The sequence below is a fragment of the Danio rerio genome, chromosome 14 (assembly GCF_052040795.2).
Source record: "Danio rerio strain M-AB ecotype USA chromosome 14, GRCz13ab, whole genome shotgun sequence".
Taxonomy (NCBI): domain Eukaryota; kingdom Metazoa; phylum Chordata; class Actinopteri; order Cypriniformes; family Danionidae; genus Danio; species Danio rerio.
This window is the reverse complement of record NC_141034.1, coordinates 26,600,582-26,618,690: the sequence shown is the minus strand read 5'-3', so window position 1 is coordinate 26,618,690 and position 18,109 is coordinate 26,600,582. Positions and strand designations below refer to the sequence as shown.

The following is an 18,109-nucleotide window of genomic DNA, read 5'->3' as shown; positions in this document are numbered from 1 at the left end:
CCATGTCATTATACAGATTTGTGTCCTGACATGTCACAAAAACACATACACACAAGCCCACATAGCCCTCCTGGTCCAGCTAGGACTTGAACCTGCATGTGGCCTTCTCTTTGTGAGGTGAGAGTGCTAACCACTGAGCCACTGTGCCACCTAAATAATTAATCTTAACTAATTGGAAGCATGTTTATTAATATTGAACAAAGTTTTTTTTTCTATGTTCTGCAGATTATAGTTCTCAGAAACAAAGTTATAATCTGCAAATATCTGTGTCGCCAGGTAACACTTCTCAAAAAATCAGAAATCCTCATTATTGCCCAACAAAATTACAAGCAAATTGCCTGAAATCAAAGACAAATTGAGGTTTGTCACACCAAACTTAAAGACATGATCAGAGATGATTACCAATGTGTTAAAATCAGTTGAAATAAACACAAATATATCCAGATACACCATTAAAATATTTTTCGACACTAATATTTTTTCAAGAGAATCTTTTTTTTTTAACTCAATGCCACAAGAATGAGAGGTATTACATTTCACAGCTTCTGAAAGAGTGATATATATATATATATATATATATATATATATATATATATATATATATATATATATATATATATATATATATATATATATTAAATTATATATATATATATATATATATATATATATATATATATATATTAACATTACATTTACATTAAAATAAATGTTTTCATAGCATTACATGTTTTCAGTGCTTTTTTTGTTTTGTGATTGTTCTAAAAGATTTACATATTGTTTAAAATCATTCACAAAATGGGTTAAGTTTGGTTTACATTGAGGCCACTTTTTCTTATGGTTATAGAATTTTCCTAACAGCATAAACAAATGAAAAATATATTGTCCTTTACAGTTCAAGTTCTCATTATCAGAATAAAACACATCAAATAAACCAATTTCTATCTTAATCTCCATTTTTTTGTTAATAAACAATTCCAAATCTTTCCAAATATTCTTGAGTAAATACAGTGAAAAAAGATGTAAAATGTCTCTTTTTCTTAACCACAAAATTCAAACATATATGAAATATTGAGTTTAAATCTTTCCAAAACATGTTTAGCTTGTTCAAGAGAATCGATTCACAAATATGAATCTCGCTTACGTCACCGCTGGTAACCAATCAACGATTATCTCTCTCAGCAGCCAATCAGCTCTCAGTCAACGCTCTTGAATCCTCTACAGCGGGTTGTTGTGTATGTTTTGGTAACGTTAGTTGAGGAAGAAAATTCCCAAAAAGTTTTAAGAGTAAAGCTTAACTCGGCGACCTTTTCCTTACAATTGGATCCCATATGTGTTAGTTTTTAAGTCTTAATGTGTAACTGACAATTATTTTTAAAAATGCTGCGGGAGGAAGTGAAAAAGCTGAAAGTGACGGAGTTGCGGGCCATGTTGAAAGAGCGAGGACTTGAAGCGAAGGGCCTGAAGGCCGAGCTTGTGGTTCGGCTAATCTCTGCGATTGAAGCTGAAAATGAACCCGTCAAACGTGGAGATACAGTGGAAAATGTGTGTGAAGAGACTATCACAGAACCTCCAGAAGATTCGTCAGCGTTTCTCTCTGATGAACATAAGCCGTGTGTTAGGACGCAGTCTCCAGTGTGCGCTAGTTCTTCAAACACCAGCATGAAAGATTTTGCTGATCAAAGTACACAGACTGAACCACAGCAGCTCTGTTCATGTCGCCTCATCGATGCTAGTGCCATCGCAGAGCCGCTGACCACGAGTACTTTACAGGCTATTGAGAAGAGGTTACAGCAGACTAACGTTGATCCACAGCCGTCAGTCCTGAGAGACGCTGAAGAAAATGCATTGTCAGGAGGCTCATTATCAGCCTTGGGTATTTCTAAAGAACCACAGGAGCAAGAACAGGGTAAGTCTCAGACCTCTGTTAAAAACTAATCATTATATTGAAAAGAAATGTTGATGATGCTGTCTGTTTCTTGCAGAGCTCTATAATCCGTCAGATGGACATGAGACCGTGGACTCCACACCAGAGGATAGCAGAGAACCGGAGAAGCCTTATGAGGAGAGGGGGAGAGATTATTATGAGTTCAAAGAGGACATTCTTTACAATAGGTACTGATATTGTTATGTAGACATTGCAATAATTGGTAGTTAAAGAGCCCCTCTTATGCATTAAAAAGGGTCGTATTTCTGGTTTGGGGGTCTCCAACCGGCTGATATGCATGCAAGGTCAAAAAACCCTTTAATTGTCTTATAATATGCATTCATTTTTACCTAATTATCCCAGCCACTCCCATATGATTCATTCATCGTTTCATTTGTTCTCAAACCCCTCCTTAGTGCGAAGCTAATCTGCACTGATTGGCCCGATGACAGTCTGTTGACTGTCATATTTTCTTACTCCAATTGGTCGACATCGTTCAGCACGAGACAGAGAGATGCACTCTTTAAGGCTTATCAACAATTTTGAAGTAGTCTGAGTGCAGTGTATGTGTGAGCATACCTGCCAACACTCCCATTTTTCCCAGGGGTCTCCCGCATTTCAGACCCATCTCCTGCCTGCCATACTCCCGTTTTGTTATTTCTCCCGGAAAACTTCCGTAATTTCAACCATGCCCCCTCCCTCTCGTGAGCTCATAAGCACATTTAAATCCATAAACAAAGCAAATGAATGGGGCTCAAGTTCCGTATCAATGTTACGCCGGCATGGCTAAAGACTCGTTATCAAGACGATTCATTTGAACCACTATGAGTCGACTGTTTTATAGATGAATCAATAGTTTTAAACACGGCACACTTTCAGGTTTAAGCCTTAGCTGGATATTTCACTTCACTTAGAGCCGTGTTACGCACTACATGAAAAGTAATTTTCAAAAACTCATAATAAGGTCTCTTTAAAGTCACTGACCGGAATCTATAAATTTGATTTTTTTTCTAAATTTATGATTTATAGTTTTATACTTATGTTTAAAGTAAGTAAAACATAAGTTTTGATCTGTAAACTACTGATGGGAATATTTTCCAAATAGAAAATGACCTTTTGACCTTTTTGTAGCATAAAACAATACCAATGTTTTAGATGACATTAGAAGAGCTGGAATAAGCCTGATTTTTGTCATGACAATGTGAAAAAATACTCTAAATGACAATAATTGTTGTTGGAAATTTTGTAAGAAAGGTTAATAGACCTTCATACAACAAATACAATATTTACATTTTACTTAAACAGATTTCTTAGTATGGATGAAGTAATGTCATCATTCAGTGTAAAAGATAACAGGTAAGTGGTTCAAAGAATAGTGGCAAGTTTTTGTTTGGTAAATATAGTCTCAAAAATATAGTTTTTTCCGAAGCCAGTAAAGTGCAGAAAAAAAATACAAAAGCTGTATTACACTTGACTTTAATGTTTTGAACATCAACACAATTTACTGGTTTGAACATCCCTTTCTCTCTCTCTGTTCTCTGCACTCTATACACTCTATAAAGAATCACTATTTACTCTCTTTCAATATTTGTTTGTCTGTTTTGAGAAAACCTTTATTTGTGCTTTTAAGTATGTTCAGAGACATTGAGTTAAGTGTCAACTCCTGAATTTTTTGTTAAGACAAGCAAAAATTGCTATTTACAAGACCAGAAAAGACAAACTTGAACAAAAAATGAATGGTAATTTGGAAGTGGTCTTGTTTAATTCTCTGAAGTCTAGGATTTTAATTGCTTTCCATTATTTTAAAGCTATGACTGATCTTCTGTCTTTTGGCTTTCTTTGGTGCCATAAAGGGATCTTATGCGAGGTCATTGATGATGAACTCTTTTTTTTTTTTGCACCCTGTTTAAGATAATTGTTTTGCTTTATTTTGTTTGGTGTTTCTTACTTGATACTATACACGTTGTTTGAAAAATTGTATTATTATTATTGTTATTGTAATGAATTAAATAAGAAATTCCTCTCTTTATTGAAGTTTTTTTTAAAATAAACCATTAACGAAAATTTTATACATATTATGATTTTTTTTTCCCTCAGAGCGAAGACACCAGAGCCTGTGGAAGAGCTGCCAGAGCCTGTAGAAGAACCTGAAGTAGATTTTGTTCGACTGGATTCCTGTAAATTTATCAGTCCATGCTCAGATATTGAATAAATCACCTGATTCAATGTAAAACCTTAATAAAAGTCTGTCCTCAGGAACACTGTGCTTTTGCTTTACAGATAACGGTGACCTACATTTTGAGGTGGACTCTAATGGAAGCAGCGGTCAGCCACTCTTCTGGGAGAAATTCCCTCTTCTGTGGTCTGGATGTAGGATGACCCATGGCTATTGTCAAGGAAAGGTCGGATTCGAAGCCAAGGTGTGAACTTTAGCTTTATGTCCTGCATAAGTTGTATAGGGCAACAAAGTCAATAATTGAAATTTCATAATATTTATTGTTTGTTTGATTGCAGTTTGTGAAGCGACTGTCAGCACCTGCATTAAACACAAATAATGCCCCTGATCTACATGTGCTCAGAGTGGGCTGGTCTGTGGACAGCAGTAGTCTTCAATTAGGTAATTGATCGATTTCATTACAGTTTGATGATTAAAAACATTGTTTTGCGGAAATGTGTATATTGGATTTTAGTTAGTTTTATAAGTGTCAATTTTGAATTTTATTTTCGCTCCCTCAGGAGAGGTGGAGTTGTCGTATGGTTTTGATGGACGGGGGAGTATAGTAACAGGAGGAAAGGAAGAGTCATTTGGTGAGCCATTCACAGAAGGAGATGTCATTGGCTGTTATGCAGTAAGTTTCAAAATAAATTCCGCTTAGCTTGGAGTATGCTTACTTGGATGTGCAATATTTATCTTTAATGCTATTGTGATAATTATTCATGTGTGAGTTAAAATGATCAAGTATGACAAAAGAGTTAGTTAATTAGTTATGTCGAGTTCAGACTTCATGATTTTCAAAGCAGTCGTGTTACAGATTTTTTCACACTGCATGACTATCTGGGCTAGCGTTTTGTCCCTGCTTTGTTTACACTGCAATATGGATTGGCGACAGGGGCTTTTACATTGCATGATTTTACAATAGGAAGAATCGCTGACAACTTTGTAAAAACTACGTCTCACAACCAAAAACACATCTTTATAAACAGTATATCTTTTGTTATTAACTACATAACGAGAAAGAAGCCTTTAATGGGGTAGAAAATTTACATATTTGCTCACCTGGGTTTGAAGGGAATTAGGCATTTTCCCTCAACTTTCTTTTATTAACTCAAACCTTCACTAGTTTTTCCTCCATGTCTTGGGTCCAAATAAACTGAATAGGAGCGCTTTTAGGCCGTACTCACACTAGGTACAGTTGCCTCGAACCGGGCCAAAGCACGCTTGTCCCCCCTCCCGTCTCCCCCGATGGCCCGCGCTCACACCATATCAGGCCTCGGCACGCTTACGTCATCGCTGCTGCTCTGTTCAGTGAAGCGCTCTCTATGGCAAGCCTTTTTAGCATTTAAATCTTTGTTCTGACTCCATAAATATATTTAGAGATATCTCTAATTATATTTTGACTAGTCATAATTATAATTCCACTACTCAGAATGACAATTAGAGATATCTGCAATTACAATTGTACTAGTACGAAATCAGATTGGAGATATCTGCAAATATCTTATGACTAGTCATATTCCTCCATTGACTTCCATTGAAAAATATTTGCACATATCTCTAAATGAGTTTTGATTAGTCACAATTGTAATTAAGAGATATCTCTGAGTTTTTACTAGTCATAATACATTTGGAGATATCTTTAATTCGTCATATTTAGAGATATTTACAAATATATTTGAAGATATCTCTAATTAATTTACTAATAGTCGAATTACAGTTGTAGATATCTTGAATTGGATTTTTGACTAGTCAAAATTCATTTGGAGATATCTCTAATTACAATTGTGACTAGTCAAAACTCATTTAGAGATATCTGCAAATATTTTTCAATGGAAGTCAATTGGAGGAATATGACTAGTCAGTCATAATATATTTGCAGATATCTCCAATCTGACTAGTCGAATTATAATTATAACTAGTCAAAATATAATTAGAGATATCTCTAAATATATTTATGGATAGTCAGAACAAGGTTTAAATGCTAAAACGGCTTGCCATACGCTCTCACCCAGTAACACAGTGGAGATTTCTCTAGTTATATCGTTTCAGTCGTTTGTTACGCAGTGATATGCAGTCAAATATTTCGCCAAACAGTTCTTAGGGATGCAGTGACACGCAGTCAGATATTTCACCGGACAGATCCGCCACTTTTGGCGCTCATAAACAATCATTAAGCTCTCGTGCTGCAGTAATGAGGAGGTCTGCTGAAGGTGCGCAGCTGTCGTGCTGTGAGGAGTTTGCGTCTTTAATAAACTACTGCAGTTTGCGATCACCGAACAGTAAGAATGATTAATAAATCCATATGAAACAACCCCTTAAAAGTCACGTATCGCTTTCAGTTTCGGGCTTTGGCGCGTTTTGCACACACACACAAGCGTACCACGCCAAAGCCCAAGTGATCCGCGCTCAGGCACACCTCTTCCAACCGGGCCAGGGCCGGCCAAGTGAACCGTGCTTGAGCCCGATTCAGCGCACTCACACTTCTCAAACGATCCGGGAAACGGGCCTGGGCACGGTACGGATGGCATAGTGTGAGTAGGCCCTTAAAGGGCCATGAAACCCCCTTGTTTCAGCAGGGTGTTTTCACACCTCTGCTTTGGAAAAAGCCAGAAAAGTGAGCGTGTCCGGCTGTATTTAGGGGGGAGTGTTGAAGGAGCAAAAGAGGGATGGAGTGGGAGTGTCGATTTGACCACGCGCTGAGTTTCAGAGTCAAAACACACACACATACACACACACACAGGGTAGAAAGTGACTGTGTTTACATTGACATCTGTAATCGAATTATTTGACAACTTATTAAATGGTGGACTTTAACTGAAGTTTGGCTCTTTCATTCAGGGAATTCATTCGTGCCCCTCGTGACAAACGAGATATTTGATTCAAGGAACTGCTTAAATAAATAAAAAAAGTGTGAAAGTGTGTATTTTTCATGAGATGTTTGATACCACACGGCGAATGAGAGAAAAAAAAAAAACTCTGCATTTCTTGGTAACTTAGATGCACTCGGCAGGTAAGCCGCGTGTGTTATTCCGTTCACAAAATGAGCTGAAAATCCTCCATGACGGTAATAGTTTGGTTGTGGTGCTAACATGATTACACTCAGTGCAATAGTTAGTTCGATACGACAACAAACAAAGACCACTGGTCGCTCACTTACCAAATCTGTAGAGACAGGACAATCCACAGCATCTAGAACCGCGTTTTTATAAAGAGAAGACGAGCAGCGAATCCGGATATCCATTTGCAAAAGAGAAAAGCTCTCGGGTAAACAATGTTCCTAGACACGCTTGTTTTGCCAACACAATGTGGCATCCCTCTGCCGTATACATTGTAACATTAATGAATATTAATGAATTTGCACAATAGAGCACGCTGATTGGTTTGAACCAAGCTTACTCATGCATTTTTTAATTCAATGAAGTACTGGGTTCTAGGTTAAACGATTTAGACTTGTTTAAATTTTCCTATGTGTATGTAACACAAAAATCCCCACAGCACATTAGAATGTTTTTATTATTTTGTCTTAATTCCGTGCCAGTCCTTTTTTGTACTTGTTCAAATATAGTTGGCTATATTATGACAACAAATAGGACCAAAATTGTTATGTGCGTTCTAAATTTAATTCATAATCATAAAAGGTCCTAAAACTATTATAAATGTGACTTTGCCAAAGCTGCAGAAACTCTGTTAGCTCACTTTGCAAAAACAGATTTGTCATCTGCATTCAAGCATTTTAGAAGATTGTTGTTGTGTAAAAGTATCACCGTCTTTCGGATGAGACGTTAAACCGAGGTCCTGACTCTCTGTGGTTATTAAAAATCCCAAGGCACTTCTCGTGAAAGAGCAGGGGTGTAACCCCGGTGTCCTGGCCAAAGTCCCTCTATCGGCCCTTACGATCATGGCCTCCCAATCATTCCCTCTCCACCGAATTGGCTCTATCACTGTCTCTCCACTCCACCAATAGCTGGTGTGTGGTGAGCGCACTGGCGCCGTTGTCCTGTGGCAGCCGTCGCATCATCCAAGTGGATGCTGCACACTGGTGGTGGTGCGGAGAGACCCCCCTCATGATTGTGAAGCGCTTTGGGTGTATGGCCATACACAATAAATGCGCTATATAAATACACATTACATTACATTACCATTGTAAGACAGAATATATGGATTTTTTTTGTGCTATTTCTACACGTAATTGTGTAAAAAATGTGAAAGTGAAATGATTTTGAGAGTGTAGAAGGTGAAATTCTAAGACGTAAAAATAAAACAATCATAAATAAAAAAATAAACAATCAAAATCTAATTAGAACTTGTTTGTAAAAAAAAAAAAAAAGAAAACTACCGCAGTTTTCTCATGCAATACATCAACTAAAAGGAGTGTACATAATCTAAACATTTGCATATTATTCAATACCATAAGAACACATAATTTACATAAGTAAAAAAATAGATTGAATGATGGGCTCAAAAATCAATAACATGCTTAAACCAACGCAAAAACACACTTGGCAAAATATTGCTTAGGCATTGCAATGGGGGAAAACATATGAGAAAAAAAGATAATAATTTTTTTTTTTTTTTTTCAAATTTGCACATCTGTAATACTACTATAGATCTCTTGGATGAATTAAATGTAGGTTCATTATTGTTTTGTATCTGTTTCTTATCTAGCACATTGATGAGACGGGAGAAGCAACACTTTCATTTCACAAGAATGGACGTTCTCTTGGAGTGGCGTTTCACCTAAACTCCTCTGTTCTTGGAGGTCAAGCTCTTTATCCTCATGTTCTCTGCAAAAACTGTTCAGTTTCAGTAAATCTTGATCCAGATGCTCCCTGGTATCCTTTTCCTGCTGGTTTCAGCGCACTGTCAACACTTCCTCCTGGCCAGAGGACTCGCGCACCTTTGCCAGCAGCATCTAAAAGTGACTGTGAGGTAGGAAAATGTGTCATTCATTTTTTTGTCGGCTTAGTCCCTTTATTAATCCGGGGTCGCCACAGCGGACTGAACCGCCAACTTATCCAGCACATTTTTATGCAGCGGATGCCCTTCCAGCTGCCACCCATCACTGGGAAAAGGAAAATGTGTATTCGATGAAAACATCCGACAGATTTTTATGAAAAGTCATATTTACCCTTTGTTTTCATTTCACAGGTGTTAATGATGGTTGGGATGCCAGGTTCTGGTAAAACCCACTGGGCTCAAGCTCATATATTGCAGAACCCAAGCAAACGATATGATCTGCTGAGTACAAACTCCATTCTGAACTGCATGAGGGTAAGAAAATCCAAGAAGATTCAGGTTTTCCTATGAACATTTACTAGGGCTTCACGATATTGGAAAAAAACTGACAGTGTGATGTTTTGTTTTTCTACAGTATGTATTGTGATGTGAATATATGATATTGTTATGTCTTAAACTCTATTTGTAAAGGAATTTTACATCAATTGGTTGGGTTTTCTGCATAAAATCTGAATATATTATAGAAAATTATCCAACAAAATAAATAAATTAAAGCACAGATGAAAACAAAGATTAAAAAAATAAAAAAAGCTTCATGTGTTTTGTCTGATATTAATGAGGTACAGATAAAACAACACTGCATAGTCTTGATGGCATAAATAATTAAACACAATCTTTGTTAAAGCAGCAAACTTTATAAACTCTTTTGCTCAAATGGTTTAAATTTGTTTGAAATCTCACAGTAACAGGCCTAGAAACATCCAAATAAAAAAATCTTTTACACTATAAGATTGGGCGTTAATCTTTGCTGTGACTCCAGTGCTTCCCAGTAAGGCTTAAAACATACTTGCAGCGGTAACCGGATTGAAACGCACCTTTTATCCACACAAAAAAAGAAGTGATTTTTAACTATATTTTTGTTTATTATAACACTGTTATAAACCTTTTCTTTTTTTAATGGGTTAAAATTATTTAAAACGGTTGTTGAAATAAAAGAAATGCACTTTTTCTAACTTTTATCCTATTTAGGAGCCATGTGCACCCACTGACAAATAAAGGCTGCTCTCTCTCTCTCACTCACTCTGAAGTAATTTTACTTAAGATATGTATGAGATATGTAATATATTAACATCATTAAATTCATGAAACATACAGCAATGAAAAATAAAAAACAAAAAAGGAATAAAAAATAAAGATTATTTTAAAAAAGTATTAAAATATAAAGAATTTAAAGTGTAGATTATTTAAATGAGGCAAACTAGTTGATTAACCATTTGTAATGGTGTACAAATATTTTGCAGCCAGTATAGATGTCATTTTGTTCTCTCCGAGTATATGGTAAAGTTTATTCTTTACTTATTTATTATAGGAGTCATCTATTAAATGATTAATCATTTAATGTTTCTCTTGCAGCTGTGTACACACAGTCAGCTGCGAAAAGTTAATGCAACAACGCATACAAATAGCGGCAACTTTAGAAAGTAAAACCCGAATCCCAGATATTTTAGGAGATTCAGAAACTATGGCCAGATGCATTCTGGTGCAAAATGCACTTCTCTAGTTCTGCAGAGCACGTGATTGTCTGTGTGAATGTTGACAGTTCTTGCACTCACAGAACTAGCAGTAGGAATGTGCAGAGCAAGAGAAGATTTTCCACTGGTTTAATCAATCGTGAATGTTTGGCTATCTTAGGTGGATACAAAAAAAAGTGCAAAAGGATGATAATAATAGTATTATTCATATGTCACCATCGAATATACTTGAGCAACCGTTAATATTCCTGGGTTGCCTGCCCAAGTAAAGCCTATGTGTGGGAATCACTGGACTCACCAAGACATGTTCTGAACTATGGTTCCTGGTTAATTCGAATCCCAATTAGAGTCCATATATTTACATAATATCAGAATTAAACCTTTAATTGCTTGATGGCAAATCCCTTCTATCAGGATTTTTGTAGTCCCTTTGGCATTTAATAAAAAGGCTGTTTGTTTTCATTTATCTTGTTTAAGATTGTTCTCTAGTTTTAAGGTAAAGGCTCAAATGCTATTGGTTAGCTGGTTTTTCGTGATGAGAAATGGCTCGAGAGAAGTGGCTATTTTGGTTTTAAAGTACTTATGTATGTCAACTGAACACAACTATGTTTACAATACCACCATTTTTACAAAATGTGTGGGTCAACTTTAAAATGTTTAATTTACCTAAACACTACTGTTTTTATTAACTTTTCCTGCACTACAGGAGCCCACTGGAGCCAATCACAGAGAGCTGATGCTGCAGCAGGCCACTCAGTGTGTCAGTCAACTCATCAAAATAGCTGCAGCCAAGAAGAGGAACTACATCCTTGATCAGGTAATGTTGCAGTATTCATTCATTTATTAATTTTCCTTAGGCCTAGTCCCTTACTCATCAGGGATCACCACAACGCAATGAAATGCCAGCTTATCCAGCATATGTTTTACGCAGCGGATACCCTACCAGACACAACCCATTACTGAGAAAACACCTATACACTCTTGCATTCACACACATGCACTATGGCCAGTTTTGTTTTTACCTGTACCACATGTCTTTGGACTGTGGGGGAACCGGAACATCCGGAGGAAACTCGTACCAACTCGGGGAGAAAATGCAAACTCCATACAGAAATGCCAACTGACCCAGCTAAGACTCAAACTAGCTACCTTCTTGCTGTAAGGTGCCAGTGCTCCCACTGAGCCACCGTGCTGCCCAAATGTTGCAGTATGTGTGTGGTAAAGTGTGCTGGAGCTTCATCAACTGTCTTTTCATTCATATCATCACACAAGTTCACTTTCTTCTCCAAGGCCAACATTTATCCATCTGCTCAGCGACACAAGATGCTCTGTTTCCATGGTTACCAGCGAAAAGCAGTGGTTGTTTTTCCACCCGACGAGGTGTGGAGGAGCCGCCTCGTACAGCGCCAGGAGCAAGAGGGCATTGCAGTTCAGGAGACATCTCTTCTCAAAGCCAAAGGTCAGGCTATAACCTAAATCATCACAAGCGTCGCCCTTTGTCCACTCTGGTAAAAGAACAATTCTTTGATGTCTCTTGCTGTTTTCAGTGAGCTTCACAGTGCCAGTGCAGGGACAGCATCTGGAGGAGGTGATGTTTGTGGAGCTCAACTCGGAAGAAGCCCTGAAGCTCTTAACACAGTACAAAGAGGAAGCACGCAGACTCCTTCCCACACCTCCCAAACGCAAAAAATACAGACAAGGATGTCAGAAACACCTCATTCATCACTGTGGTAAGAGATGGTTTCAATTGTGCTGTGCAATATTGAGATTTTGAGACCCTCACACTACACCTCACACATGTCTGTTGACTTCCATTCATACCAATGAATTAGACAAAAACACAAAGTTTTACATTTGGCTGTAGTGGTGTTTAATGATTAATATTGTGTAGAAAATAAAAGTTTGTATTTACATAATGTTTATTATATGGATATAAATGCACACACATACATGTATGCGTTTAACTATTTTCATATGTAATACATATATACATGTTGTTTTATCTAAAAGTTTCATTCATAAAAAAATTCATATATACAAGTGTATTTATATATAAATAATTATACACAGTGTATATACACTCACCGGCTTTATTAGATACCCCTTACTAGTACCAGGTTGGACACCCTTTTGCCTTCAAAACTGCCTTAATCCTTTGTGGAATGGGTTCAACAAGATACTGGAAATATTTCTCAGAGATTTTGCTCCATATTGACATGATAGCAACATGTAGCTGCTGCAGATTTGTCAAATGCACATCCATGATGCAAATTTCCCATTCCAACACATCCCAAAGGTGCTCTATTGAATTAAGATCTGGTGACTGTGGAGGCCATTTGAGTACAGTGAACTCATTGTCATGTTCAAGAAACCAGTCTGAGATGATTCGCGCTTTGACATGGCGGGTTATCTTGCTGAAAGTAGCCATCAGAAGATGGGTACACTGTGGTCATAAAGGGATGGACACAGTCAGCAATAATAATCAAGTAGCCTATGGCGTAGATGCTCAATTGATACTAATAGGCCCAAAGTGTGGCAAGAAAATATCCCCTACACCATTACACCAGCCTGAACCGTTGATGCAAGGCAGAATGGATCCATGCTTTCATGTTATTATTGCCAAATTTGGACTAAAATTTTCGAGAATTGTACCCTCAGTTTCCTGTTCTTAGCTGACAGGAGTGGCATCGGTGTGGTCTTCTGCTGTTGTATTCACCTTAAGGTTCAACATGTTGTGCGTTCAGAGATGCTACATAGCTTGGTTGTAATAAATGGTTTGTTGAATTACTGTTGCCTTTCTATCAGCTTGAACAAGTCCTGCCATTCTCCTCTGACCTCTGGCATCAGCAAGGCATTTGCGGCCACAGAACTGCCCCTCACTGGAATTTTTTTTTTTCCAGACCATTCTCTGTAAACCCTAGAGATGGTTGTGCATGAAAATCCCAGTAGATCAGCAGTTTCTGAAATGCTACCGCGAGCCCATCTGGCACCAATAACAATGCCATGTTCAAAGTCACTTAAATCACCTTTCTTTCCCATTCTGATGCTCGGTTTGAACTGCAGCAGATCGTCTTGACCATGTCTACATGCCTAAATGCATTTATAGCTATTTGTTTTTATTTTGATAGTACAGTTTATATCAGTAGTCCCATGTTTCTAATTGTGATCAACTTTAATATTCTGAGTTTTGCATCTAGCTCTAGAAAACAGAAGTATTCGTCAGATTAGCTCTCTGTATTGGTAGATACTCGATATTAAATGATTGATCAGAATGGGGGCATGAAAGACCCTGTTTTCTAACAAATCATTTTTATAATGACTGCAGTTTCTTAATAAAAACTGAACTTGGTTTGTTCAACTGTGTGATTTTTGTCATGTAACAGAAGGGCAGGTGCAATTTATTTCCCCCAAAATACCAAGGCTGTGGGCTATGCAGTGTGATGGGATGTTGTTGACCTTTCAAAAGTAACAAGTAAATATGTGCATTTTTATTTTCTAAGGACGTAGGCGAGGTCCATACAGCTGTCGAAATCACTACACGTCCCAGAAAGCACATGTAAGTTTTAAGTTTACTATTAGAATTTCAACTCTGCAGGAAGTTGAAGTAATGACTGGATTATACTTTTAGGGTTGGAGTTCACCTGCTTTCGGTCAGCCTTACGGATACAGCAGTGACCCGCAGAGATACAGGAATTATTATAGACCGTACACTGGGCAGGTAAGAAAAACAACCATATGGTTAAAAACAAATGCTTATTGGGGAAAATGGGATGAATGAAAATAAGAGAAAACTAAATGTATTTTGTTTTTCTTGCAGTGGAGCTTGTACGAGCTAACCCAGAGCTATGGCAGCACGTATAACAGCTCTTCAAGTTAGTTGGAGGACTCTGATGAACCCAAAAGTAATAATATAGCAAGAAAAACAGCCCAAATCAGAGCATGTTTTGTTCTGATTAGCAGAGGTTCACCTTTACAGAAGTAATTGGCTCTGTCTGTCGGTAATTTCATTAGCAAAGGTCATTGACTATAATGAGTTAGCCTGAATACCTGAATCCATTTTGTTTTTAGAGGCTAGGAAATCAAAAAAATTAACATTCTGCCTTCATTTTCTGTTACCATGGTGAAACACGAAAGCAGATGTGCAGAATGTTCAAGCTGCTCATATGTTACTTGACAAGCACCACAAAGAGCATTTCTACAGTTCACACATTGGGTTTTTTAATGCTAAATTTTATAGTTTTAAAGGGTTAGTTCACCCAAAAATACAAATTCTGTTATTAATTGTGTGGTGTGTGTCACTGTGCAGCGTTTATGAAGGCGTGCAATATACTGACACTGAGAAATAACTTTTAAATAAAGTAGTTATTTTGTTTTAAGTGCGCAAAAGTATTATCGTAGCTGGAAAATAATATCAAAGATCCACTCAGGGCATATGTATGGAGACCCGGCAGAGATATGATGGTGAGAAAACTTTTTTCCATTAAAGCTGTGATCGTCGCCCTTCCTATGCAACCTCTGAGTCAGCGAATGCATGTATAAGCACTGACTGACAGACGCGCTCCATATGATAAACTGATGCCAGATCAGCTTCTGTACACGCCATTTAAAGAGAAGCTAAAGTGCAAGACACTTTAAGATTCGGGTGTGTGTTTAAACAGACAAATACTCTTAATAATATGTAAACGTGTCCATCCTGCATGTTTTTGTTTAACAACTAATTTTCTCTTAAATGAGCACAAACAGTTACTAAAGTAATGGAACGCTTTTATTATAGATCTGTGCATTCTTACAGAGACACCTCTGTTATCAAACTAAACAAAACGAGAGATCCATTTGCTGCTCTTTACTTGTTTGATAACAGAGCTGTCACTTTAAATAGTGTGTACAGAAGTTGATCTTGTATTAATTTCATGGTGCTTACAAGATAAAAAATATGGGAGAAAAATGGGAACATACTTAATGATAAGATGATAGCGGAATAGAATGGTAAAATATGAGAGAATCCCGGCAAATACGGGAGGGTTGATATATATGAAGTGAATAGTTTGTGGAACAACAGTTTTCAAAGGGGAACACAAAAATAAAAAAATATATATACAGTTGAAACCAGAAGTTTACATACAATCTTAGGAAAGGAACAACCATTTTTAAAATAATGTCTGATGGTGAATCATACTAAACGTTTACTATTTTAGGTCCGTTAGGATTACCTAAATGATTTACATTTGCTAAATGCCAGAATAATGAGAGAATTTTTGTATTAATTTCTAGATAATCAAAATTTTACATACATTTCCTTGGTATTTTTTTAGGTTTTGCTTTTAAACTGTAACTTTGGTTAAATGTTTTAGGTATCCTTCCACAAGCGTCTCACAATAGTTTGCTGGAACTTTGCCACATTCTTGCTGACAGAACTGAGTCAGATTTGGTGGCTGTCTTGCTCGCACAAGCTTTTTCAACTCTGCCCACAAATTTTCTATGGGATTGAGTTCAGGGCTTTGTGATGGCCACTCCAAAACATTCACTCTGTTGTCCTTAAAGGGCCATGAAACCCCCCACTTTCGGTTCAAGTCTACCTCAGAATTTTTAATTTTTTTTTAAATGCATCATAATGAGGCAGGAGTGGCCGTGGCCAGCAGAACAAGGGAGTAGGAGGGGAGCGAACAGCTGTTATCAGTTGGCTCACACAATGAGACTCTAACCGTGAGGAGACTCATGATTTTATAGTTTACAAAGTTAAAATGCTACAAAGTTTTAAAGTTTACAAAGTTAAAAGAAATTAACAGTAATTTAATGTCCGGCTACATTTGTTATTCGGACTTTCATATACACACAACCACAATTTATATCATTATAAAGATAATCGTGTTCATATAAACACTATAAATGAGGACTTTTCCCTCAATCCCCGGGTCTGAATGCAGACTCAGAGCTGCAGGTCTCTTGCCCTGTCTATTTCAACCATTAGCCCTACTGGTAATCTGGAGGATTTAAAACTAACAAAATTACTTAAAGATAAAAAGTTTAGTCACATTAACATCTGACTTTTTAAAAAAAAATGGTTATGTGCCTTTTATACAGTGTATGTAAACTTCTAGTTTCAACTGTATATTATCATATCATTCAATATTTTTCACCCACCGTTTGGGGTATCCATACATATGGTCTATTTAAAGTGTTTTTTTTCTGCAATTTTCTAGACTTTGAACAAGTCAGGAACTTTGCTGTTTACGGAGGATGAGGAAGTTCTCAGATTTCATCTAAAATATCTTCATTTGCATGCTGAAGATAAACAAAGCTCTCAGGGGATTGAAACAACACAAGGAATAGTAATTAAACGAAGAGTTCAAAAATAAAAATTGTGATGGGTTCTTTTGTTAAAGGGGATCTATTATGCCCCTTTTTACAAGATTTAAAACAAGTGATATTAATGCGAAGTTTCAACTCAAAATAAGTTATAAATAATGTTTTATAACACTTTAAAACTGCCCCTTTTTAGTCCTTGATCCTAATTTTGCCGTTTTGGTGACTGTTGCTTTAAATTCAAATGAGATTGTGCTCCCAGCCCTATTTTCAGTACAGGGCGGAGCTTTAATACCTATGTGTCAGCATAGTGGCAGATTCAAGAACAAAATTAACAGGGCAGGGCTTTCCCTCTTTAACGACACGTACAAAGGTAAAAACGTCAATCAAAGTGTTTCTGCAGACTGCTTTTATTAAGGGTTATAAAAGAATTATTAAACCCCTTATACAAGTTATTTTTGCATAATATGCCTCTTTAAACACAAAAGAAGATATTTTAATAAATGCTGAAAACCTGTAACCATAGACTTCCATAGTATTTGTTTTTCCTGTTTTGGAATTCAATGGTTATCGCTTTTCATCTTTCTTCAAAATATCTTTTTTAGTGTTAAACAGGGGTTTGGAACCATTTGAGGATGAGTGAATAGTGAGCACATTTTAATTTTTGGGTGAACTGTCACTTTAATTAAAGAAGTGTTTAGGTAAACGAACCCTTTAATTCATTTTTTAAAGACCAGTGAGGAAATTAGATCAGTGATTTTTTTTCAATCGCTCTGCACGTTTTGTATGTCTCCCCAATTTAACACACCAGATTGAGTTTATGAAGTAAAACAAATTATTTAAGCAAAACGTTGCTTATTATTTACACACGTCTGTATGATCAACAACTCAGCAAATGGACCAGAAGTTATAGATACTGATTATGTTTTGCCTGTTTTATACTTTCTTTCTTTTTTAATCTTACCTTTTGATATCTTCTTATTTGTATAAACACAGAACATTGTGTAAATCTATCTACAGATATTTACTTCTCATTGTCACACTTAGCTAATTGTGGATCCTAAGAGAAGATTCTCTAAGGAAATATATTTATTGTAAAAACTGCTCCGCCAATAAATCTAACATTTATAGTCAAATAATGTGTTTTTATGAACATGTTTAGCACTATATATT

The 18,109-nt window shown here is 36.7% G+C and overlaps 2 protein-coding genes across 5 annotated transcripts in view; one reads left to right on the top strand and one right to left on the bottom strand.

The window, feature by feature from the left end:
- atp7a (ATPase copper transporting alpha) overlaps nt 1-18,109 on the bottom strand; it is an 813,718-nt gene that overhangs the window by 714,049 nt on the left and 81,560 nt on the right. The window lies entirely within an intron of this gene.
- On the top strand, nt 1,199-18,072 carry si:ch211-107m4.1. Of its 3 annotated transcripts, none has more exons than XR_015507394.1 (15): nt 1,199-1,909; nt 1,986-2,115; nt 4,025-4,104; nt 4,208-4,347; nt 4,442-4,544; nt 4,664-4,776; nt 8,811-9,074; nt 9,294-9,416; nt 11,340-11,450; nt 11,924-12,092; nt 12,181-12,363; nt 14,134-14,189; nt 14,262-14,351; nt 14,451-15,094; nt 15,260-15,813. XR_015507394.1 is itself a non-coding variant. In XM_087281439.1 (15 exons), exons 1-14 carry the CDS (start codon nt 1,381-1,383, stop codon nt 14,508-14,510), a joined length of 2,151 nt encoding a protein of 716 aa, XP_087137565.1. In that variant the 5' UTR covers nt 1,199-1,380; the 3' UTR covers nt 14,511-14,535; nt 16,834-18,072. The 3 variants fall into 3 exon arrangements, 2 of the variants coding, with proteins under 2 accessions (XP_087137565.1, XP_087137564.1); XM_087281439.1 differs by lacking the exon at nt 15,260-15,813 and adding an exon at nt 16,834-18,072 and having other exon boundaries at nt 14,451-14,535; XM_087281438.1 differs by having other exon boundaries at nt 14,451-15,813.